This window comes from Euleptes europaea, chromosome 3 (assembly GCF_029931775.1).
Source record: "Euleptes europaea isolate rEulEur1 chromosome 3, rEulEur1.hap1, whole genome shotgun sequence".
Lineage (NCBI taxonomy): Eukaryota > Metazoa > Chordata > Lepidosauria > Squamata > Sphaerodactylidae > Euleptes > Euleptes europaea.
This window is the reverse complement of record NC_079314.1, coordinates 76,992,392-77,019,263: the sequence shown is the minus strand read 5'-3', so window position 1 is coordinate 77,019,263 and position 26,872 is coordinate 76,992,392. Positions and strand designations below refer to the sequence as shown.

The window sequence follows — 26,872 nt, the reverse complement described above, 5'->3', positions numbered from 1 at the left end:
AGAGACTATAGATCATGTGTTGCTTTTTTTGAGACCAATGGTCTGCCCCCAGAGCACTCTGGATTTTTCCTATTTAGTCTAGATACCAGCTCTCTGTCAAGCCCTGGGTAGTATCATTATTATTAGCAGATCCTGATCCACAAATAACCTGATCTGTTGCAAAATGTCTGACAATAGTGATCTCTCTAAAACGTTGTTAAAATGAGTACTAGTTTGTGATTTCATGAGAAATTGTATAGGTTCATTGTTATATCTTACTTCTTAAGGGGTTGTAGATTTTATATTGGTTTGTCTGTTTGATCTGCTGTGATGTACTGGTTTCATGCTCAAGATCTTTCGGGGTGTGTGTCCCCCAGCAGCAGTGGCAGTGCTCCCAGCCGCCCACCTACTTCCCCCCCCCACACACACACACAGCAGCAGCAGTGGTGGCAGCAGCTCCCCTGGAATCACAACAGATCTCCCAACTACAAAGATCAGTTCCCCTTAGAGTTGTCAGCTCCAGGCTGGGAAATTTCTGGATATTTGAGGGTGGAGCCTTGGGAGGGCGAGGTTTGGGGAGGGAAGTGACCTCAGGAGGGTATAATGCCATAGGCTCCACCCTCCAAAGAAGCCATTTTCTCCAGGGGAATAGATCTCTGTCATCTGGAGAGCAGTTGTAATTCTGGGTGATCTCCAGCCCACACCTGGAATTTGGCAAACCTAGTTCTCCTGGAGGAAATGGCTGCTTTTGCAGATGGAGTCTATGGCATTATACCCTTCTGAGGTCCTCTTCCTCAAACCCCAACCTTCCCCAGGCTCCACCCCCCCCAAATCTCTAGGAATTTCCCAACCTGGAGTAGGCAATCCTATCTCCTTCCCACCTAACCGCCAACTTACCTTTATCTACCCCTCTGTCTCAAGTTTTATGTCTCTTCCTACTCCTGCAGCCTCTACCTTGGAAAACTATAGTCTTTCTCCACAGTGGGGACCAAAGCAGCTTACATTAGTCTCCTCTCCTCCTTCTTATCAACACAACACCCTTGTGAGATAGGTTAGGCTGAAAGCATGTGACTGGTCCATAATCACCCAGTGAGCTTCTGCAGCAAGATGGGTATTCGAACCTGGGTCTTCCAGACCCTACTCAGAAGCTCTAACTGTTACTCCACACTGCTTTTCATAGGGTGGCTGCTGCTGAACAGTAGCAAGCAGCCAGACCTAGTTGGGTCATGCAAGTCAGGTGGTATCAAGTCACCCAGAGGTTGCTGCCAGGCCTAGAGTAGCCAATCTCCAGGGACCTGGAGATCCCTCGAATTACAACTGAACACCAGACAAGAGAGATCTGTCCCCCTGGAAAAAAATGGCTGCTTTGGAATGTGTACTCTATGGCATTATACCTGCTGATGCCTCCCCCCCCCCATACTCTGCCCTCCTCAGACTTTACCACAAAATCTCCAGGAATTTCCCAACCTGGAGCTGGCAACCCTAACCAGGCCTGGTCCCAGTGAGTTCTCCCTCAAAGGCTAAAATAGGCCTGGAAAGGGCCCTGCCCCCTCCCCCTGACTTTTCCTCACAGAAACTGAACCCTGGAATACTGTGTTTGCCTAGCAACAGCCACTGATTAAATCTACAGGGTCACCTTTTATCATTTTTGGATTTTTTAAACTGCCAAATATATATATATATATTTAGATTTCACATTTTTCTGCAAACCTGGGACCCTTTTCAGGTTTGTGGAAAAATCTGTCTTGCCTCTTCACAGCTCCAGGAACTGGATTTAAGTATACAAAGGTTTGGCAACTTTGCTATTAGAATATAAGATGAAGTACACAAACGTTAAGGTATGTTTTATTGTGCACACAGGAAAACATCCCCCAGTTGCTGCATCCAGCCCTGTAAATATGGTAAAACAGGTACATACCTTTGTCAAATGTTAAAGGCATATGCATGGTATAAAGAAAAGATCTCCCTATAGAAAACTATCTTGTGTGAAATAGTTTTTAGAGGGAGTCATAATGCACAAAGCTGACTACGGCACATAGGATGCAACAATAGATAAGCATTTGCAATATGATATGGAAACTACGGAACAAGGGAAATAGGGACCTTCTCACTTTTGAACTGCATCTGCAAATATTTAATGTCAACAAGAAGGGTGTTTACTTTTTCTTTTCAAGGAACTGTGCTTCAGTTGAATAGGAAGTGTTACATTCCAGGCACACATGCAGTTCAGCAGACAAAAACAAACTTGAAACATACATCAAACATCTTCCTACACATATTGTTTGACCAGTGGTATGCTATACATCAGCATTCTTGAACTAGAGTCCCATTCCTCACAAAATTCTTAGTAGCTTCCATCTCTTTGTGCTGATCTAGTCATGCTCTTTGTCATATGACTAAGAATGAGGCATTCCCTAGAGCATGTCCATCTCCTTTGCTTGCCCATGTGGTATCTGCTTGAACCAATGCATGGTAAGCTGAAAGATGAATGTGCAAAAGAATGGAACAGGAGGGAGAAAGAACTGGAGCTCTCCAGTCATGAACACCCTTGCCCATCAAACTGACTGGCTATTAGTTGCTGCACTGATGGTTGCTATAATATATTTCTACAGATCTGTACACTCCCAATACCATTATTTTGAAACTCAATGGGGACTCTTGCTTACCTGTCCTATTGCCCAACTCTCTCCAAAAATTTGAGCATTTCTTACTTCCATGTTGTTGGATGTAGTCAGATCATTTGAAGTGAATTTATCAAAATTCCCACACAAACCGGCCAATTTACCCTGAAATTGTAACAGGATAGCATTTTTCAAAATCTTTTCATTTAAAATGAGTGAGCTGTGGTTGCAGAATGATGACAGACATTACCTAAAACTTGTTAATGATAAAAAAAACTAAATTAATACTTCAGTACTGGGCCTGCAAAGTAGATACCTTTAGACATAAACATTTAGGCTTTGAGTGTTTGATATGGGAGAGTATACAATAATTTCTTTTAGGGCTCTACCATACATCACTGAGGAACACATAGGCTTGCTATTAGGATAGCAATGTCATTAAAGAGTTGTCCAATGTTTGCACAGTTGTACATAAGAAACATTTATTGCTGGAACAAGACAATGCTAAGGAATAGGTTCACATCAGAGTATGTGACTGGACACTTTCTTAAACTTGGAATCTGTAGAATTATTTTGAGACTTCTTCATTTTTATGGCTTGCTTATACAAACCTGATTCAATGTAATGGCCATATTTGGCAGCAAATACATGAAGGTAGTTTTGCTATAAGCAAGCTCACTTTAATTTTCTCCTCTCAAAACTGGATGGTAGCTCTGCTGCCTAGTTGGGAGGGGGAACTAATAAAGAGTCACACAGAAGCCAAAGGGGGTGCTTCAGGTTCAACAAAAATGGATGTCCTTTTTGCCCTAATTTGAGATGAAAAGGCAGAACCCACATTGTCTTGGAACAACCCTTCTATTTCTTTTTCCATGAAGAAAAGATGTTTTTGAACCTATATAAATTACTGAACTAGACCAACAGAGAAGGCAGCTCTCATTCATCAGGAATAGTCAGAAAATGTGAACAAAGATCATTGTCAGTTTTCACATTGTGAGAAAACACGGCCCTCAATTTGGTATGAATTTGCTTTGTTACCTAAATACTAAGTCAAATCAAGTTGCTAAACTGGAGATGTGCAAATTATGGCCTGGGAGCCATACCCTTGCAGGAGTTTTTCAGACAGCCCTTGAGTTGCATAAAGGTTTTTGGAGCATCAGTCCCTGTTGGACTGCAGCTTCTGCCAGTGGGCTGACGGACTGAAAAATTGTTAGGCAGTTCAAGGCCCAAAGGCCATGAAAAGTAACAGCATGAGGGAAAGGGCACATCTGGGTCTCTGCTGGCAACAGGCAGCAGCTTTTAGCGGCTTCTTGGCACCACTAGCTTGCCCCAATGGAACATGGGCAAGCCAGAAGCGACGGAGGATTTCCAGTGCCAGAAACAGAAAGAGCTGGGCATCTAACTCCAAACCCTCAAAGCTGGGAAGAGATCCAGAAGTGAAATTCAGGCTGAAAAACTTGCTAACCTAAGCCATGCAGACTCTGTGGAATTAACCTCCTCTATTCCTAGAGCTATAAAATATAGGACACCCAGTGTCATGTTCACTCACCTTCCATTGAGCTCCAACTTTAATATGCATTGTTGTCTTTCTATCCCACAGGACAGTAATTTCCTGCTCTGGGAAGTGTACTGCTGTATAGTGCCCAGCCTTCCAAAGCTGATATTTGGTTTTGTTCTCATGTATCCTCAGCATTCTCTGCAAAGAAATTCATATTTATCAAAGACAGATAGCATGGCTTCAGAAACATGCAACCTTTTTTATTATTATTATTTACAAAAATTTATACCCTGCCCTTCTGCCCTCATCAGAGCCAACAAGGCAGCTAGCAGATTGAAAACATACATAATAAAAACACACCTTAAAAAACCATTCAAACCAAACAAAAGCACATTACTAAAACAAATAAAACCAAGCTAACAAAGAAGAAGAAGAGTTGGTTTTTATACCCCACTTTTCTCTACTGTTAAGGAGTCTCAAAGTGGCTTACAATTGTCTTTTGTTCCTTTCCCCACAACAGACAACTTGTGAGGTAGGTGAGACTCAGAGAGTTCAGACAGAACTGTGACTAGCCCAAGGTCACCCAGCAGGCTTCATGCATAGGAGTGGGGAAACAAACCCAGTTTACCAGATTAGAGTCCGCTGTTCATGTGCAGAAGTAGGGAATCAAACCGGATTCTCCAGATTAGAGTCCACCACTCTTAACTACTACATAAAATCAACAATTACAGTAAAACATAGAGCAGAAAGGAGAGATCACTGAGGGAACTTGAGAGGAAACAAAAAAGCCTTCACTTGTTGATGGAAAATGGCAACAGCAAAGGACAAGCGAGTCTCTCTGGGGAGAGAGTTCCAGAATTTTGGTGCTGTGACAAAGACAGCCTTCTCCCAGGTTGCCACCCACCTTATCTCTGAAGGTGGGGGCACCCAAAGGAGGGCCTTGGAAGATAACCATAGTCATCAGGTAGGTTCATAAAGGAGTAGGCAGTCCTTCAGGTATGCTGGTCTCAAGCCATATAGGGCTTTCAGTGTCAACACCAGCACCTTGAATTGTGTCCAAAAACAAGTCAGTGTAGATGGGCCAAGAATGGAGCACTATGGGTTCCTACAACCCACTTCAATCAATATCCTGGCTGCAGCACTCTGCACCAATTGAAGTTTCTGAACACTTTTCAAGGGCAGCCCACATAGAGTGCATTGCAGTAATCTAATCTAGATGTAACCATGGCATGCACTACTATGACCAGATCTTTTCTGCCCAGGAAAAGCAGCAACCAGCTAACCAGTTAAAGCTGGGTAAAAGGCACTCCCTGCCACTAGGGCTGTCGATTCGGTTCGTCTTGAACCGAAAAACAGCCGAATTTCCCCCAATTCGACGTTTTTCAGTTCAGATGGAACCGAATTCAAAAAAAGACGGGAAAACGACGAGCCAAATTTGGCGAGTTCGAGGCATGCCGAATAAATTTGGCAAATTCGGGGGCTCAGAATCAGCAGTATAACCGTCAGTTAGTAAACAGCATTCTCCCGTGGCCAATGGTGGCCAAGCTGGGTCTTCTCCTGGCCAATCAGAGCAGGGATTCTCACTTTTGAAATGGCCAGGAGAAGAGTCTAAAAACTCCCGTCCCTCCCCTCCCGTCCCAACTGTATTAATTGCGTTCCAATTTGGTGGCGGTGCTGCTGAGAGATCCGATTCCTGACTGGGCCAAGCTGCTGGTGCTTACCGGAATAGGATTGGATTTACTTCTCCTCCGTGCTCCTGCTGGAAGACATCCACACAGTTTGATTTTGGGGGTTTTCTCTATACCTTTTCTCCTGTGTGTGTGTGTGGGGGGGGGGGAGCAGAGTCTGTGTGTGTGGGGGGGAGCAGTTTCTGTGGGTGGGGGGGAAGCCAAAGGGGGCTTTCGCCCGTTCTGCCGAGGGGTGTGTGCCCACTCGCCTCTGCAGGAGTGTGTGTTCTGCTTTTAAAGTTTTAAAGTTTAAAGTTGAGTCTGTGCAGCGGCTAGCGAGTCTCTCTCTGCTCGGCACCCGGGCCGCGCCTCCTCCTCCTTGGTTTTTTTCCTGTTTGGGGTTGAGCCGAGCCGTACTGGTTTGAGGGGGGGCTGAGCCATACTGGTTTGAGAGAGGGGCCCCATAATTTCGGACCCCGTGACCCAATCTTCACAAAACTTGGGGGTTCTTGCAAGAAGGGTCCCTTCAAGCTACGCTGAAATTTTGGGACCTCTAGCTCCAAACATCCCCCCCCCCAGAGCCGCGGAAAGGCTTGAATGTGTTTTTAATGGCTTTAAATGGCCAAATTTTTCCCCGAACTCCGAATCTCGCGCCGAATTCCACGGATCCGAATCGGGGGAGTTCGGACTTCGGCATTTCCCGAATCAAAATGGGCCGCATTTTGCCGAATCTGAATTTTACCCAAAAAAAATTTCAACAGCCCTACCTGCCACAGCTGCCACCTGCTTATCCAGCAGCAGGGCTGGGTCCAACAGTACCCCCAACTACAGACCTATTCCTTCACAGGGAGTGCAACCATATCCAGAACAGGTGACACCTTAAGTCCCGGGTAAGACCTTCCACTTTCAGTAGCATTTCAGTATTGTCAAGTTTAAGCTTTAGCCCACATCCACTCAAAAACTGCCTCAAGGAACCAGTTCAGGGTTTCTACAGCCTCAATGGCATCCACCAGGGAGATAGAGCTGAGTGTCATCTGCATTTTGATGACAAAGCCAAAATCTCCATATGATCTCACCCAGTGGTTTCAAGTAGACATTGAAAGGCATAGATGGAGCCTTGTGAGACCACACAGGCCAGAGGCCAAGGGGATGAGCAGCAGTCACCCAGCACCACCTTCTGAAACCTATCATCTAGGTAGGACCAGAAGCACTGCAAAACAGTGCCTTCCAGTCTAAGCCAGGAAAGGTGGTCCAGAAGGATACCATGATTGAAAGTATCAAAAACAACTGAGAGGCCCAGAACAATCAACAGAGCTGCACTCTCTGTCCATCTCCCAATACAAGTCATCCAGAAGGGCAACCAAGGCTGTTTCAGTCCCACAATCAGGTCTGAAACTAGACTGGAAAGGATCCAAACAACATATAGCCAAGATAACGCACTCAGATAATATCATGCTAAGATTGGCATAATTCCAACATATAAACATATTGTTCATAATCCATTATTTCTTCAGGGCAAAGTATGGAATCACCTTCTCAGAGAATTTCTAAAGGGAAGCTGAGTAAACAGTCTCTAGAAGTACTTTAAGCCCTGCTTTAAGGCTGGATGTCACAAGGTGACTTGATCACATTATTTCATGCCTCCTCCCATTTGAAAACTTCATTGGATAATCACATGACCATCAGGCCAATTTTATAATGAGGTAAGGTAAGGGTTGGCTTCATAGAGCAGATTTGGGGGCAATGCCCTCCACAGTCACCTTTGCCTCACCCCACCCCTTGCTGCTGCTTCTTTCTCCTATTTCTTGGAGATGGATCAGCTAACTCTCCTCCAGTCTTTGCACCCCTAATAATAAATAATTATGTGGCGTCAAGTTGCAACTGACTCATGGTGAGCCCAAGACCATGGGGTTTTCAAGGCAAGAGACTAACAGAGGTAGCTTGCCATTGCCTTCCTCTGTACAGCGACCCCAGTCTCCCTTGGTGTTCTCCCATCCAAGTACTAACCATGGCCAACCTTGCTTAGCTTCCTTGCTCTGACAAGCCAGTCAAGGCTAATCAGGCTGCTCTCCTATGGATCTCTAAACACAGTGCGGCAAGTTACACATGCTCAGTAGGGATTGATGCCACTCACAAGAGTTAAGGAAGCCATTTTGGGCAAATGCAGCTTGACACACTGTGCTTAAAGACATCTGGAGAATGAAGGAGGACAAGGAGGAGGAGCTGGTTTTTATATGCTGACTTTCTCTACCTTTTAAGGAGAATCAAACTGGCTTACAATCTCCTTCCCTTCCTCTCCACACAACAGACACCTTGTGAAGGAGGTGAGGCTGAGAGTGTTTGGAGAGAACTGTGACTAGCCCAAGGTCACCTAGCTGGCTTCATGTGTAGGAGTGGGGAAACCAACCCGGTTCAACAGATTAAAGTCTGCCACTCATGTGGAGGAGTGGGGAATCAAACCCAGTTCTCCAGACTAGAGTCAACCGCTCCTATCATTTATTACTCTTATTGGAGGAAGCAGGGCAGAGCCTGTGAAAGACAGCAGGAGGAGGCCTCAAAAACCACATGGCTGGGGTCTAAAGAAGAAAAAAATCTTTGACTTCAAAGAAGTTCTATATTATCCAAAAGATGATGATGATTGTACAGAAGATCATGAAGAAGAGTAAAAACTAAGAAAACAGGAGCATTTTGTTACTTTACAGCTTGAGCTCTTTATTATGTTTGTTCAGATAAAATCTGTTTTAGTTATCAAACTATACTGTAGTTGGTTGGCTAAAGGTCAAGTCAAAAAAAGAGGAACACAGAACTTACCTGTACATCTAGAGGGCCACTGAAATAAATCTCAGCATCTCCAACAGAGATAAAGACGCTCTTAGAGCAAATGATGTCATTATCAAAGCACTTCTTGTTCTGAATAATTATAGATATGTTCGAACTGTCTGAACTCTGCGAAGCAGAAAGGATCATTATATGCAAGCACAACTGTATGTCACTGCAGCATCCTCATAACAAAAACAACATGGAACTTGTCAGATGGTACATCTCCTTCCCTTGCCTGGACTCCAGTTGCCCTGGGCTGTTTCTGAGCCAGCCTGAGTTAAAACTGTTCTAAATCAAGTTATGTTAGGTTGATGTGGAAATAAACCCTGATCTACCAGTGCAATTAAGGGAACGGATGAGACCCCTACAGTTGCACACTGTATTACATTGCAACATAAACTGGCTGAAACCAAATTATTTAGGATGAAGATTGAATTTACCACATTTCTCAGTTTAAGAATACATCCCGGGGATGGCGGGAGGGAATAAATCCTGAAGGTAGACTTGCAAGCTTATTCAGGAATTGAATAAGACTGTGGCTCTTCTTCTCCATATATATGTATAACCCACCCAGGCTGGTAATTTCTCCTCACTTTCATGCATCTCCATAACAACTCAGTTTAAATCATCAGCCTTTCACAGACAGGGAAATGGCTCCCAAGCAATACCACATCTGATATAGTTTTTGTGTATCTGCTGTAGCCATGTTGGTCTGCACTAAAATAGCTAGATTTGAGTCCAGGGGCACCTTAGAGACCAACAAGATTTTGCTCTTGAAGTAGCAATTTAGACACCAATCTTGTTGGTCTCTAAAGTGCTACTGGACTCAAATCTAGCTGTAACACTAATTGTTACCCAAGCAGGCACTCCTGACAAACAAATTATTATCTATCCATTAGATTTTAAATCCCAGCCTTCTTTAATGGAGATGAGGGTTGACAACTTTGTTGTTCTTTCCTCCAGCTTATTATCCAAACAACTCCATGTGGTAGGTTAGGCCTAGTTGCTTGTTTAAAGTCACTTATTTAGCTTCGTAGCTGAGAAGGGATTTAAACTCGGGTCTCCTCAGTCCCATTCTAATCCCTACACCTCCTTCTGACTATAGGAGAGATCATTCGTCAGGGTTGAGGGACCACACAGAGGAAAAACTGCACATGTTGGGGGAGGATAGACTGAGGAGGACATGAAATGGTTCCTCCTTTCTCTTCCACAAGCACAGCTTTGTTGAGGAAAGGAGTCGGTTTTATTCTCTTGTCTCTCCTCACTCCAGCCAACCAACCTTCATACTTTCTCTGCATGGATCCTGCAACCCCAGGAATGGTCATTCTTTGCTTCAAGAAAGTGCTGCAAGAAAGGAGAAGATTATGGGGAAACTGTATGCTTTCCACATATGGATAGTACAATACTGGCCAGTGTACACCAGTGGCCCACGTTTTAACAGGGTGCCGGAAGTCATTGGTTGAATTTGTTTTGCTTTGATAAAAAACAGAAAATAAAGATGGGAGAAGTATAAAGGGCAGGATTTGAACTGGCACTCTCTCATATATTTCTGGTGGCACACTTGCATAAAAGGCTGGCCACCTCACGTTCAAAGTCAGTCACATGAAGCTACACTACATAGACTCAGATTAGTGGTCCATCTAGTCCATTTAGCCCAATAATGTTTACTGCGATAGCCAGTAGCTCTTCAGAGGTCTTTCCCACCCTTGCTACCCATTATCCTTTGAGTGGAAATGGGTGGGATCGTATCTGGGTGCTTAATTATTGTTCAAAGCACATGCTCCGTTAACAAGCTATGGCCCCTCAGTTTTTGTGAACTGGCTCAATTAGCTGACTTTTTTTTTTTTAAGACAAGAAGACAAGACTCTTGCCTCTCTGTCACTTTCATATAATGGCATTTTTATATAACCACTTTCAAGAACAAAGCTACATTTACCTTTTAAGGTAAAACACAAAGGAGGAAATGCCAGACTTGCTTTGAGAAACTGAGCTAAGTTGTAGAAAACAAAAACAAAATGTTTTTTTTCCGTTGCAGGGCCAGGTCATATCTTCCCATTAAATCACCAAAACTAGTCTGTTCTAACTTAGTATCAGTTTCTTTGTGATAGTGTGGTGTTGCTAAGCAATGGGGAAACAGTAACAGAAATCTGGGCAAGGAATCAAAAATTTAGCAACCGTCCTGATTTTCGCAGAATACAATACATCAGGATTTCAGTGCTGGAGAAAGAATGGATTCTATTCCCTTTAGACAGAAAACTTAGACTGGTAAAACCAATTGCCGTTATTTTATCATTCTTAGGTGTGATGCTAAAATTCTGCTTGTTAAAATCACTTGCAGCTAGCTTGTTCCCAATTTCAACCAAAGAAATAGTAAAAATGTTTTAATCCCTTTAGTCATGGTTTGGATTCTAGCCCTTTCTTCTGTTTTCATACCACTATTCTCTGTTAGGTAGGGAAGGCAGCATGGTATAGCCTGATCTTGTCAGATCTCGGGAGCTAAGCAGGATCAGCCCTGGTTAGTGTTTGGATGGGAGACCACCAAGGAGTACCAGGGTTGCTGTGCAGAGGAAGGCACTGGCAAACCACCTCTGTTAGTCTCTTGCCTTGAAAACCCCATAAGGGGTCACCATAAGACGGCTGTGACTTGACGGAACTTTACACACACATTCTCTGTTATGAAGGTGGCACTTCATTTTGAAGACCACTTCTTTGGCACCAGGCATTTTCTGCTCATTACTAGGCTCATTTCAACAAGGGTTATCTGTCCTGAGTTCAATGAACTCAGTATTGTCTACTCAGCCACACCCCCTTCCCAATGTCCCTGCAATAGAGAAACAGAACAAAGGCTTAGGAATTAAGCCCAAATCATAAATAGTAATATTTTAAAAATAAAAGTTTAAATAAGAACAATTTATCACCACCAACACCATATTCTTCCTTTCTTCAGCTGGTTATGACATTTGAAATTAAAATGTGAAACAAACTGAAGGCAAGTCATGCAACTGCAACTACTACAAAAACCAATAAAAGATTCAAAATTTAACAAAAATATCTATGCCATTTCTCTCTTTCCTTTCTTGTATAACCAAAAATGATACATTTTATGTAGTATAGACCAATTTTTGTATGTTGGACATTCACAAAATCTCATTTTTATGTTGGACCTTCTAATGAATATAGTGGAGAGGGAGAAAAATTTCTGCCTCTCATATAATACTTGAACTTAGGGTCATCCAGTAGCATTGACTGAGAGTTGGTTCAGGACAGACAAGAAGACCCATTTCTTCACATAATAAGTTATAGAATTCACCACCACAAGATGTGGTGATCCCCCACTAGCTTCAACAGCTTTGAAAGAGGACTCAACAAATTCAAGAGTTGGATTTAAGGTCAGGCTATCACCTGGGCTGCCAGTTTGTACAGCACCTACCACGAGCTATCCTCTTGGCTATCTACTCAATAAATGGAACAATTTTCCCTAACTAAAAGACTACATTCAATAGGCTACTTTTGTCATTTACTCTAATATTATTATTTAATACTGGCCTATCTTGGTATATAAAGTTAGTATCTTTCAAATTTTCCTGAAATTTAAAAGCTTCTATGGATATAGAGGAATTGGATGCAGGGAATTGTTTTTAGTTGCTATATAATCACACGAATAAATACAGGGTTACAGACACCAGTGTGAAAATATGATGGAAGTAAACCATGCATGTAAATTATGGGTCAAAGTCATTAAATGGGTTAGATTTGCAACAAAATATAGGGTATTCAAAACATTAACAAACAGAATAGTGGGGCCACATATAGTTCCATCATTTAGTGGGGCACCATTTAGTTCCTGAATACATTTATCAATAACAACCATAATAACTCAATAGATCCTTTACGGTCAGAAGCAGTATATCTCTCAGTACTCTAGGTGAGCACAACGCAAAAAATAGCCATCACCTTCATGTACAATTAATGAATTTTTGGAGGCTTCTCCATGTTTGATGAAAGATGGAAAAAAGTTAAGCAAAGGAATTTGAATTGGAGACTACAACGTATTAAGTGGTTGATGTTTAAATGTAATGAATACGTTTAAATAAATAAACAGTTCCTTGCATAAACAGGTCCTAAGTGACTACAGGCGGGAGAGGGACACACACAGAGACAATGCATACAAATTTCTACTGGCATCTCAAGTATGAGCAGACGCACAGCTGTGCATTCAAAATGATTTTTGTACTTAAAAATTTCCAGAATATTCACATTCTGTATATAGGTCAAAATGGGCTTTCAATGATTCCTAAAAGATTCATTTCAAAAGACATGCACACCAAAGTTACTGAAACCAACAAACGATAAAATATACCTAAAAAGACTTCATTGTGTTTTTTTATTTCAATCAAAAATTACTGGTGTAATGTGAAGATACTTAATGCATTTTTAAAAGGATGCAAACAATGACCATAAACAATTCTCCTTTGTGTCATTTATTTAGCTCTGCCCTGCTGAGTATCCGAGTTGGCATTTTACTGGGTTACATTACAGCAATCCTTTCCTAATTAAAAACATGATAGTCCCATGATTAAAGTTTTGGAATCCTTAGGTATCTTTTTTCAAGTGATACAATCCCTAGCAATGTGCCACAGTAAGTATCCACATAGCTCAACAGGTGAAACCCCTGCTTAATTTTTTTTCCACATGGCTGGAAACTCAATGAAATGGAGCTCTCTTACATGAAGGAATATACCTCGCACTTAATTTCTGTTAAAAGTTTATAAACACATTTATAGACAGGAGCACTTTTACTTTCTTAATAATGCATTTCTTTATTCTCATAGAAAGAAGAATTATGAAAGAAGGGGGAAAGGGTGGGAAATTAAACTATGCTTAGATAATGCCTTGAAATCTAGTTCTTGTGGTTTTTATTAGTTTTGTACATAAGTTAGTTTTGTAGTTCTCTAGATCTCCATGGTGCACATTTCCCTTCTATAATCTCTGGGCTGCTCTACACATTACACTTAGAGTGCAATCTGGGCTGCCAGATCTGCAGTGGCCGGGAGCAGCACAGCCACACTGCCTCCTTAGAGGCTTCCCGGCTGCCTCAAAGCCTAAGAAATATTTTTAAAAAGAAAAAAGAAAAAAAGGGGGGAAGCCCCATTGAATACAGCAATACAGCAAGGCTGCACCACCAAAAAAGGTGGCGCACCCCACTGCCACTCAAGGGGACGTTCCCGGGGCAAAAGGTCTGTGGAAGCTGCCTAAAGGCACCTCCACCCCAGGGAACACCCCAGGTATGCCCTCACACACATACCAGCGTGGGCTTGCCCTTTAGCAACCATCTTTTAAAGGGGTGATGGGGGAGAGATTTGGGGTTTGCAATTTCATTTTTGTTTTGTTTTAACAGAATGTTTTTAACTATTGTAAGTTGCCTTGAACCATGAGAAAAGGTGGGATATAAATGTTTGAATAAGTAAATAAAGTATTGGAGTGGATCCAACCATCCTCTAAGTAGCTTTCCTCCTCCTTAGAGGATTTTCTGTTTTAAATTAATGTTGTTATTTTGAAGGATAGCTTCAGCAGATGACCCCATGTTGTAGTATTATGGGAAAGGGAGAAAAAATTCTCCCTGTCCACTCTCTCCAAACCATGCATAATTTTATAGACCTCTATCATGTCTCCCCTTAGCCGCCTTCTTTCCAAGCTAAACAGCCCTAAGCGTCTTAACCGCTCCCCATAGGACAGTTGCTCTAGTCCCCTAATCATTTCGGTTGCTCTTTTCTGCACCTTCTCAAGCTCTGTAATATCCTTTTTTAGGTGTGGTGACCAGAACTGTACACAGTATTCCAAGTGTGGTCTCACCATAGATTTGTACAAGGGCAGTATGATATCAGCAATTTTATTCTCCATTCCTCATCTAATATGGCCAGCATGGAATTTGCCTTTTTTACAGCAGCCGCACACTGGGTTGACATCTTCATTGAGCTATCCACTACCACCCCAAGATCCCTTTCTTGGTCTGTTGCTGCCAGCACAGATCCCATCAGTATATATGTGAAGTTGGGATTTTTTGCCCCAATATGCATCAATTTACACTTACTCACATTGAATCTCATTTGCCATTTTAATGTACATTCTTCCAGTATGTAGAGATCCTTCTGGAGCTCTTCACAGTCCGATTTTGTTTTAACCACCGTAAATAATTTGGTGTCATTTGCAAACTTGGCTACTTCACTGTTTAACCCCAACTCCAGGTCATTGATGAACAGGTTGAAAAGCACCGGTCCCAACACAGATCCCTGAGGCACCCTACTGCTCACATCCCGCCATTGGGAGAACTGACCATTGATTCCTACTCTCTGCTTCCTATTTTTCAGACAGCTCTCAATCCATAAGAGGACTTGTCCTCTTATCCCGTGACTATGAAGTTTGCTTAGCAGTCTTTGGTGGGGGACTTTGTCAAAAGCTTTTTGGAAATCCAAATACACAATATCCACAGGCTCATTCCTGTCCACATGCTTATTGACGCTTTCAAAAAACTCTTAACAGATTAGTGAGACAGGACCTACCCTTACAGAAGCCATGTTGGGTATTGCCCAGCAGACCTTGCCCTTCTATATGCTTGACAATTTTATCTTTAATAATGCTTTCCACTAATTTACCCGGAACAGACATTAAGCTAACTAGCCTGTAATTTCCTGGGTCCCCCCTGGAACCTTTTTTATAAATGGGTGTTACATTGGCCATTCTCCAGTCATGGGGGGGGGGGGGCTTGTTAATCCTTTTCACTTCTGCATTTTTCACAATGAAAGCCACCACTGCTTTTATCCACCCTAGGGAAAACTGGTGGAAGTAAAAACACCCAAAGTGGGGTATTTTAGGTAGGAAAATAGCAAAGGGATAGGGTTTATTAGCCCTTTCCTTGCCAAAGGCTGCTTTTTATGAAAGCAAAAAAATGTCCTAAAAATCATGAAGCTACTTTATGTTTATTTGTTTAAAACATATATTAGCTGCCTTTTTACCTGATGGAACGCAAGGTGGCTTACAAAGTAAAACAGAAGGAAAAACCTAAAAATACATAAAAAGACACAAATTAAAATCTTTTTCCTCCTTATGCAAGACCCACAACTGTAAACGCACTTATGTGGGAGATTAGTTCTACTGAAATCAGTAGCATTTCCTTGTTTAGGTCTGGCAAAGTCTTTCTGGCAAAGTCTTTGAGGCCACCAGCTATGTTCCATACTTAAGCCTTTCCCCCTACATGGCATTTTCCTGACCAGGAACAGCCCTGGGGAGCCACTATTTGCCCCAGGGAGAAAACCTATGTAGGCATCATTTTATATATGCATTTCCCCAATGGGGCAATTAGTGGTTATTCATGGCAGTGTCAGATAAGGAAAACAGATTGGAGGGCTGGGACTCAAACACACCAATCATGGAACTTCAGGTGAATGTTGGATGGGCAGCCCATTCCTGACCTTTTGGCGGCTGGGGATGGCGTGGCTGAGGTGCATTTAAATGGGGCATTTAGCCCCACTGAGAACAGCGAGGCTGCACCTGCAAACAAGCAGGCACAGCAACAGCATTCTCCCCGCTGGTGTGCCAGGCCGAAAGGGGACAGGAAGCTGCCTACTGGCAGCTCCGCCCCCTGGCACGGCACGGGAACACCCCCCAGCACGGGGCTTTGCACCGGGAGACCGGCGTCCAGGCCTCCCCACCAGCATTGGGGCCACTCTGTGTGGCATAAGTGGCATGGGCGCTGGCACAGGCCCCCCCAATGCCGGAACAGCCCCTTCCTGACCTCCAAAAGACTTTTGTCCTTGAGGCTTAGGAATGGGCTGGAAAAGTCCTTGCAGTAGTCATGAGCACTTGGTAATATGTGAAAACAACCTGATACCTTGCCAGGGCCTGTCCTGACTTACATTCATACATTCCCATTTGGATTGCAGGCACACTGTTTCCTGTTATTGCACAAAAATATCCACTTCAGTATCTCTCAAGCCCAAGCTCTTCCTGCATTCTTCTCTAGATAGACACAAAGGAGCCTCAGCTGATCTTATCAATTCAAGGGTCTGGTAAACTTATCCGTGTACCTGAGTCTGACAGGTTTGACAATTGGTTGTTACATTTGCAAGTGCAGAGAATTAAAATTTACACCTTTTTTTTGCAAGCTTGTTTGTTTTCCTGGAAAATGCACTTTTGCAGTGAAAAGGAATGTATTATATTTTTACCCTGCCCTTCTTCTAAGGAGTTTAGGGTGGCTATATGGTTCAGCCCAATATTTGAATTAAAATGATATAATTTAGCTCCACCTGTAAATCATTTTACATATATGCAATGGAATACTTGCACCTTTGCACCACTGTGGTTTGCAGCATTGCACTTACGTGGCAGAACCCCTAGGATGTTGCAGAGATATGGTGACTCAGGTCATTGCATCTGAATCATGCAAGCACCGGGTCATTACTGACCCATGGGGTGACGTCACATCCCAACGTTTACTAGGCAGACTATGTTTACGGGGTGATTTGCCATTGCCTTCCCCAGTTGTCTACACTTTTACTGACCTTGGAAGGATGAAAGGCTGAGTCATCCTTGAGCAGGCTATCTGAAACTGAATTCTGTCGGGATCGAACTCAGGTCGTGAGCAGAGCTTTTGACTGCAGGACTGCAGTTTACCACTCTGAGCCATGGGGCTCCTTTGTAAGATTTTGAAGAGAATCAAATGTCTCTGGAGAGGCAGAACTTGAAGTACTGACACTAAGCAGTGCAGCTAATACCTTGGTTAAGAGGACAATCAAACCCCTGACCACCCATCATAATCCTAAGGGTCAAAAAGGCTGGGGCTGGGTAAGGAATGCTCCTTTTTTCCAAGCTCTGTTATAATCTCTGAACAGCAGTATTTCTGTATTTCTAACAGGAGAAAAAATGCATCTTTTACAATACTTGCCAGAGCTCTAATACCTGTGTGCTTCTATTTCTGGGAAAGATCCCACCTGCTAATTGGCACAATTTAAAAGAAGCACCGAAAAGCAAAACTGACTTAGTTGCAGAATAGTTTAATGGATTGAAGAAGGTAAACTAATCTGGAATGGCTCATCTGGAGCACGTACAGCCAGAAGAAATCCAATGCCGGCTGGAATCAGGCCTTCTGCCTTCTGGAAAAAAAGGCTGTTAAAAAGTAGATAGTCCAGGACCGAGCCCATCAATGGGAAGAAGCATACCCAAGATGAGTTTAATCACTCGTTGAACAGATTGCCAGTAAATCCACCTGTGTTAAGAGAACTGCACAGTAGCATTTTCTGGATTATCAGTTAAAAAAATGCTTTCCTTCACTACCTGTGTGAAATTTTCCCCTTAAAGAAAGGCTCTTTGCACTGAAAGAGAGGCAGCAATTCAGGACATTCTGATAGCCTCACTAGAATCCTCTATCCCAATTAGTTCAGTTGCCCCCCAATACACATGAGCTGTGTCCCCCACATAAGTGCATCCAATAATAAATGCTTTGAATAATTTAAAAAAAAAAAAACACACAATAGAAGAAACATGCATGCTGTGGCAGATAAACCTATTGAATCTAAACCTTGGTTTTCTACCAGAAGGGTACTTCCACTAGCAGAGGAATGGGAGCAATTTTTGTTTCTTCCCCTCCCCACATATTCACCCAGCTGACATCCACATCTTACCCATTGTTTATTTAATTTATAGCCCGCCCTCCTTTCTCACTGGGAAGTAGGGTGGATTACAAGTACAATACGACAATTCAGTCAATCAGCAAACAGATTACAAAAGATGGTAACATCTGAATGGTAACATTTGAATCTAAAAGCAAAGATTTCTAGTAAAGCAAAGTTATTCAATCAATCAGCAAGCGGATTACAAAATAGGATAATATTCCAGTCTGATGGCAAAGATTCAGTGGAGCTGAGGGGGTTGCAGCAAGGTGCAGTGGGAGAGGGCAGTTCTGTCCTGTCAACAGAGCTCAGGTGGCCACTTTCTTCAACTTGAAAGGGGGAGAGGGCCACCTGAGGCCAGTGCACTTAGGAGGAGAGAATGCTTTGGAAAAGTGCAGGTGACAGAGAGGCTTCATCTTCTTTTTGCTCTAGAGCTGGGGGGGGGGGCAACGTTTTCAAGCCTACAGGCACCTTTGGAATTCTAACACAGAGAGGCGGGTGTAAGCACAAAATGGCTGCCGCAGGAGGTGGAGCCAACCACAAAATGTCAGAGAATTAGGTTATGCATAGCTTTAAGTAACTCTTCCATTTTTCAATCAGAAATTCTATTTAACAGACTGCCTTTAAAAAAATCAGCATATTTTAAAAAAAAATTCTTGCATGCACACACAGTAACACAGCAAAGTTCATTGCTGAAGCAGCTTCTAAAAACTACAGTCAATCAGATCTCCAATGGCCCTGCTGGGCAAAAGCCCCACCTGGCCTCACCCACTTTCTAAAAACACTTGGTGGGCACCGAAAAAGGTGCTGGTGGGTGCCGTTGCATCACATTGGGGACAACTTTTTCTATGGTCAGGAGGTTTCCAAAAATAGTTTAATTATTCAGAGATAATGTCAAACTGTAGCTGGTTTGACAATCAGACTCAAACTATGCCTTGTTATGATGTCCAGAGCCAGTGTGCCCTGTGTCATAAGCCCTGTTTTTGAGACAGCTGCAAAAGCAGGGCAAAGGCATTAAAACAACCAAACTAGACAAATTACAAATGCAGAAAATGTAATACAAATGTAGAAGCACTACAAAGCAAATATCACTGATAAATAAGCCTGGGGAGAATTTAGCTTAAGTTAGTTCTCAGGTAATTTAAATAATGTATTTAAGAGTTCAGAGTATTTTCAACACATTTCAAAAAAACCAAACAAAAAAACCCAAAAACAATAGAACTAAAATTTAAAAAAATTAAAAGTTGGAAGGTGCCTAAGGACTTTCTAGTCCAACCCCCAGCCCAATGCAGGATGACCTAAAGCATCCCTGACAAATAATTGTCCATCCTCACTTAAACACCTCTAAGGAGGAAGGAACCCACAACATCCCCGGGAAACCAATTGCACCACTGATCTGCCCTTAGGTTTTTCCTAATACCTCGCTGATATCTCCCTACCCGTAATGTAAACCCATTATTAGGAGTCCTGTTCTCCACTTCCAACTGAAGACGCACCATTTTTTTGCCATCGTCACAGCTGACTTATGCCGACCCTTGGTAGTGTTTTCAAGGCAAGAGACATTCAGAGGTGGTCTGCCATTGCCTGCCTCCGAGTCACGACCCTGGTATTCCTTGGTGGTCTTGTTCATTATCCCATCCAAATACTGACCAAGGCTTAGCTTCCGAGATCTGACAAGATTGGGCTAGCCTGGGCTATCCAGGTCAGGGCACAAAACAGCTCCATACCCTTCTGTAAATGACAGACCTTCAAATACTTTAAAAACTGTATGCTCCCTCAACCTCCTCTTCTCTAGACTGAATAAATAGTCCCAATTCCTACAGCCTTTCTTAATAAGATTTTCTACTTAGATGTAAGTAGCAAAAAATATTTGGTTGGCATGAAGTCCCACTGATCTTAAAATATGCCAAACTTATGAAGTGCTAGATAAGCTGATATCCTTTGAAAACAGCCTCTCTCCTCTGAAATGATTATTCATGGTATTCTTTATTTTTATCAGCTAGGGCAGGGGTGTCCCTAGGGCTGGGTCCGAGGGCTGGATCCAGCCCCTTGAGAGCTCTTATCCGGCCCGCAAGTCAGCTGAGGCAGCCACCCCCTCAATCTGGGCTGACAAGGCATGGCCCGGCCAACCAAGTGACATTTATGTTATATCCGGCCCTCGTAACAGTTGAATTCGACACCCCTGAGCTAGGGAAATATGTCACTTGCCACAATAACTTTTGCTCTGAAGCCCTAATTATACAAAGGCTATGGCAGGTCTTTGAATAATACAGAATCATAAATATTATATAACTTCAGGTGCTCAATTTGCTGATTGGCTGCAAGTCTCACATCTAGCTCCTCAGATTCTGAGACCAGCCTAGACGTTTTGGAAATCCAGGTTGCCAGACACCTGCAAAGCTGTGATAGGACAGCACAATACTGCTGTCAAGAAGTGTTGGGTAGGGGAGGGTTGTTGAACTATTAATCCTCTAACTGTTTTCTGTCTGTAGTCGTGCGATGCAGTAAATATTCATCCTGAACCCTGGGATGGGAAAAAGTGGTTGGGGAAAGAGTTTCAAGGGGAAACAATAAAGGGAATCCAAGTGTATTTGGTCACGAGGGTACCCTTACACTTTAAAGTGGAGGGGTCTGTGCTTTCTTTTTACTTATCAAACAATATGTAGGTGAGGGGAACAAGTTGGTGCCATTACTAGGACCATCTTCTTTCAATTACACTTTATTCAGAAGCTGTCCCCTTATTTAGACACTGCAAGCATAAACACACTGATCCACACTTCTGTAATCTCCAGATTGGAGTACTGTAGCATGCACTTCAGTTTGCAAGACCCGTGCAAGGCTGTTAACGATAAGACGTTTTGGAGGACATAGATTCATAGGCTCGCCGCCATGAGTGGGTAGCAACTTGATGGACTTCACACACACACACAGGATGCACTACACGGGGTTGCCTTTGAAGACATATTTGAAGCTTCACTTTCCTGAAGCTTCACTTTCCTGAGGACTGTCTTCTCAGATCAACAACCAGCTCTGCCAAGAAAGTGCACTATGACATAGTTCGAGAATCCCTTGTCTAGAATATAGCCAACATTTTTTCTGTAAAGCCTCAAAAATCCTTCAACAGTCTTGTGCAATCCAAATGCTAAGAACAAATTGGCTATTGTGAAATAGCATATCATCCTCCTTTGAAAAAAGCCGAAGTCTGAAAAAGCTTCTCGGTAGGGTTAGCATTGCACCTGTCTGGAAAATAACAAGGGTAGTTCTAATATCATGGATCTACACAGGCACTGTTTTCATCACTTGTGTCATCTTGCTTGTTGGATGAAAGAGCTGCAGGCAACTTGCCATGGATCTTGTTTTTGTGAATGCCAATTTCTCTCCTGAACTTTAGAACTCCAAATGCCCCCAGCAGAACAGGTAGCTTAATATGGACACCTCCCCCGACGAGTCCCTCTCCTTCCCGCCAGGTCCCGTTGTGGTTTGGGCCTTCCCGGCCCACTTCCAGCTGGGCAGCTGCATGTCCAGGCGGGGCCCAGCGCCCCGGCCCTTCCTCGGCCGTTCCTTTGGCCGGGCCAGGAGGGTCGCCTTGGCTGCTGCTGCCAGAGGGCTGCTGCAGCTCACGTCTGCAGCTTTCGCACTGCCACGCCCAGCCGCAGCCTCCTCACTCCTCCTGCTTCCCCCCGGCCCTTTCTCCGGGCTTTCGGGTGCCGGGCTGTCTCTCGGGACCTCCGCTCCCTACCTCCCAGTAAGTGCTCCCTCCCAGGGGTCGGTAGGGGTGGGGACAGCCACCTGAGGGGGGTCAGCTGCGGGAGGAGCGAGGCCTGAGTCGCCGGGCGAGGCCCGCGTCTCAGGACAGATGCTGAGCTGGAGCTGGTTGTTTGCTTTGTCAATACAATTATGTGCATGTAAGAAATCAAAAAGGTCTTCTTACCTTTACCAAATAAACCTGGCAGTCACTGACAAAATCGTACTCTAGTCCATCAAAGGTATAATAATGTCTGTCCCCATAGACTGTACATACAGCAGGACAGGGATAATAAGTGCAATTAAATATCCCACGTCGACAAACACTGTTAAGAAAAAAAATAAGTTATTCAAGAACTTTTGAGTGGAAAGCTATTGTGAGTTGGAAACTGAGATGCATCTTTCTTTCCACAAAACATAAATTAAAAAGAGTTTACATCAGTACACTTGTTTAATCTATGTGCTTCTCCTGTCAATCAAGATATGAAAAATGTTACCAAATACTGAATAAAGCATTTTAATGATTTTAAAACAACCCCACATCCATAGTATAAATAAAAATATGAAATTTCCCTGGTATTCTCCATGAATTTTAGTATAGGCAATGAGAATAAACTTATATTTTGATGGTTAAATATTACAAACAGTCCAAGCCATAGCATATTCAAACATTACCACACAAGTGACAAACAGTCTTAGGGCTTGAACAAATGAAGATCACACATCTCATTCCATCCATACAATGCAAAATTTCTGGCTTAATTAGCCACAATTTGCCTTGAGGCCATATGAGGAAGGGAGAGGGACTTCAGCCCTTCAGCCTCCACTCGGTTTTGCTTTTCAAAACTGGTCTCCTTTATCATTAGCATTTTAAATACCATATTTACTCAAAAGAAAGATAACCCTGAATATAAGATGAAACCCCCCCATAACAAAACGTTATATACAAAAACCTATTTATTAAAGGACACAACAAATTTAGGATGATGCCCTCTTTTCGGGGGGGGGGGGGATGCCTGAAAAAGCCTGGTCTTACATTTCAGTAAATACAGTAGAAAAGTGTTGTTTTAAAGGATACATAGTTTATTCTTTAAAATTCTAACAAAGCAAGAAGCCTAGTTTCAAACACCAAAACCTAGTGGAGGTATAAGAGGTTTTTACACCTACTCCTACTCTTCTGCATGCAGCCCAGATGCAAATTGAGGTTGCAGGAGCTTGTAGTTTGCATTTTATGGGCCAAACAGGACATGTGATCTTTGTCTCATCTGTTTGAGCCCTGAGAGAGGTGTAAATTCACAAAGTCCAAATTGCCAATATCAGGTTCTACAAGCTTTAAAACTGGAATATGGATATTATTTGTCTTATTGTTACACTGGCATTCTTGAGAATGCCATTTGTTGCATTATGACTAGTAACTAGACTTTTGTATCAGAATTATAATTTAATCTCCATGCACAGATTTAATTAAAAGCAGCCCTCTGCACCTTTTTAATTGCTTACTTCATTTATACCCTGCCTTTCTCACCAATGGGGACCCAAAGCAGCTTACATCACTCTCTTCTCCAGTCTATCCTCACAACAACAGTAAGAGGTAGGTTCAGCTGAGTGTGTGCAACTGGCCCGAGGTCATCCAGCAAGCTTCCTTGGCAGAATGGCCATTTGAACCTGACCCTGCCAGATCCTAATCTGACACTCTAACAACTATACCACATTTGGTTTTGCTATTTGACCTATGTTAGGACTATATCCATTTATAGCCTTGAGAAAGACAGAATATAGAACCGGCAGCATTATTTGATATAACATTTGCTTCCATTTTCAACCTTATTTTTTTTCTTAATTTATTACTGGAACTTCTTTCATATTCTATTATCGCATAATATAATTCACTGAAAACTAATGTGATCCCCTAAATTAATATTTAATACAAAAATCCACTCTGTCATTACAAACTGATATGTTGGTAGTGAAGCAACAATTACTCACCATGTATAACAAGGTGTAGCTATTATTTCTCCTGACATATATTCCCAATCTTTCCATGTACAGGGACAGCTATCAGGGACATAGCATTTTCCTTTATGCTCTGCCATCCTTCAAAATAACAACATTAATTTAAAACAGAAAATCCTCTAAGGAGGAGGAAAGCTACTTAGAGGATGGTTGGATCCACTCCAATACTTTATTTACTTATTCAAACATTTATATCCCACCTTTTCTCATGGTTCAAGGCAGCTTACAATAGTTAAAAACATTCTGTTAAAACAAAACAAAAATGAAATTGCAAACCCCAAATCTCTCCCCCATCACCCCTTTAAAAGATGGTTGCCATTCAAACCTCATGACTCTGCACCTCCAATGGAGACTCTTTGTGTCCAGAAGATAGTGATAGTGGGGCAAAACCTCCAGCCCTCTAATAAGATCACCAGCAAGATGCTTGGTGTGGAAAAGAAAGTCCAGCATGTGTCCTTTTTCATGTGTTGGGCTCATTACAATCGGAGACGAACTCATCATTGTCATGCCAGCCATAAAGACCTGAACTTGACCGGACAAGGTAGCCTAGAATTGTATGTTGAAATCCCCAAAGACAATCATCCTTGGGATCCTCAGCACCAAGTCCAACACCACTTCCATCAGTTCAGGCAGAGACCCTGCTGGTAAACTAGGCAGACAGTACACCAGCAGGATCCCTAGTCTGTCCCTGGTGCCCAACACAAGGTACATACAGTCAAAGCCAACCTCTGTTTGCACTAGGTACCTACTGATAAGAGAAGGATTCACAGAAAAGAAATGCTACCCCACCCCCACCCACCTCCGTTCGAGGTTGGTGAAGGGCTTTACACTCAGCTGGTGTCAACTGTGTCAAAGTGACCACATCAGAGTCATCCAGCCAGGTTTCAGTCAAGCCAGGTCGACCAGTTCCTCATGCAACAGGTCAGATATTGTTGTGATCTTATTTTTCACAGACCTGGCATTGCACCACACCAAGGTTGAAGTGGAGCCACCTAACGGAGCCTCCCCACCCACATTTTGAGGGAGGGGATGCAGCAAGCATCATTACATCTTCTTGCATGTCTTCCTACACCTACACTCCCCCTGCCATATCTTCCCATCCTATGCACCATCTCAATCCAAGGTGGAACAACACACATGCTGGAAGGCAGTCTCCAGATCTTCAAAATGACTACTTTAAGGGATGAGACTGCCACCATCCAATCCCAAACAACAGATCCAACCTAGGGTTCCACCAGCCACCAGAGTTCCCTGATAGAGGGACACACCAGAAGGATAGCCTCCTCTGGTGTCCCTCTCCAGTGTCACCCAAGGGCACCACTCTCAACAAGAGGGCTGCATTATGAAGGCCAGCTCAGCCAGAAGGTGCTGGTAGCTGGTAGCGCTGAGTCAGCATGCTTCTCCAGGTGCAGGCTGTTGTTGTTCATATTATTCTGGTAGGCTGACTTTAACCCCAAGATGAGGGGAGTACTTAACATTGCACTGTGTGTGTGTAAAGTGCTGTCAAGTCACAGCTGACTTATGGCAATCCAACAGGGTTTTCAAGGCAAGAGACAAATGGAAATGGTTTGCCATTGACTTCCTCTGCATAACAACCCTGGTATTCCTTGATGGTCTCCCATCCAAGTACTAACCAGGGCCAACCCTGCTTAACTTCTGAGGTCTGACGAGATCCTATTAAAACATTCTGCTAGCAGCTGAACCTTCCTCCAACACAAGGAGTCTTCCACCAGTGGAATACACCTCTTCCTCTTCCGTAATGCTTCTTGTGCTAGCAGAAAGTTCCTTGCTCTGGAGGATGGTTTCCTAGGAACTCAATATTATGCACAAGAGGAATGAGTTATTAAATTCCTAAGTGCAATTTTGTTTTAGATTGCTCCAGTCCTTACTTTTGGAGGCACTTACCCAGGGGGGCAGACACAACCACTCACACATGGTGGCAATGGTGTACAGGTAAAGTTCATGGCAAGGTTTGCACAAGATAGCTCACAGTTCACTCCAGCTGATGGCAAGCCAGGTACATGAGATCGGCAGTCGTAGTAGATTTTTTCTTCAGGGCATGTGTGAACTTCAAAAAACAAATTACAAGCTAGGTGTGAGAGTAGCATGTGCTTAATTTCCCCTTGCAATTAGTGAGACTGAAAATCACTTTATATTTATTTAGTACATTTTTACCCTGCATTTCCTCCAAGGAACTTAAGGCAGCACACATGGCTCTCTTTTCTCCTCATTTTAATCTCACAATAACTCTGTGAAGTAGGCTGAGAGTGAGTGGCCAAGATCATCAAGTGAGTTCCATGGTGAGTGGGGATCTCAAACTGGGCCTCCCAGGTCCTAGCCTAACACACTAACCACTATGACACACTGGCTCTATTTGCTCTAATTTCTCAAAAACATAGATGAACAAGGTAAGGAAAGGAACTCCCACTTACTCCCTCCCCCAGCAGCTTCCCACCTTCTTGCTTCACATCTGCTTCACTTCTACCCTGTCTGTCTCCACAGCTCCGTTTCCACTCCCTCCCACCACCTCCTCACCACGTTTGCGCTGCCACTTCATTATAGTTTGGCAAAGCATTATAATTTGGCAAAGCAACCCCTCACAACTATTACTGTTCCTCTAAGGGAAAAAAGGAATGAGGATGAAAGGCAACAATGAAAGATCAAGGGTAAGTAGGGATTTGAATTCAGCTCCACATTCAGTACTCCTCCTTGGAATATGTAGTACCTGACTCAGACTACAAGAAAATTGACCAAACTTTTCATCTAGAGTAACCAAGAGATTTACCTGCAGGAACTGCAGCAGCTTCAGTACATTTCATTGTTCCATTCAGACAATGGCTAGTCAGCGTATATAGAAACAGACATTTA

General features: G+C 43.0%; 1 protein-coding gene across 1 annotated transcript in view; it reads right to left on the bottom strand.

The window, feature by feature from the left end:
* The window catches only part of OTOGL (otogelin like), a 118,895-nt gene that overhangs the window by 53,441 nt on the left and 38,582 nt on the right, over positions 1-26,872 (bottom strand). The window contains exons 22-28 of the mRNA XM_056846517.1: positions 26,790-26,842; positions 25,910-26,072; positions 23,978-24,085; positions 22,179-22,317; positions 8,563-8,708; positions 4,147-4,282; positions 2,646-2,765 (exon numbers count right to left, since the gene is read on the bottom strand). Coding sequence (XP_056702495.1) covers positions 2,646-2,765; positions 4,147-4,282; positions 8,563-8,708; positions 22,179-22,317; positions 23,978-24,085; positions 25,910-26,072; positions 26,790-26,842 — 865 coding nt within the window. The remainder of the gene's footprint in view (positions 1-2,645; positions 2,766-4,146; positions 4,283-8,562; positions 8,709-22,178; positions 22,318-23,977; positions 24,086-25,909; positions 26,073-26,789; positions 26,843-26,872) is intronic.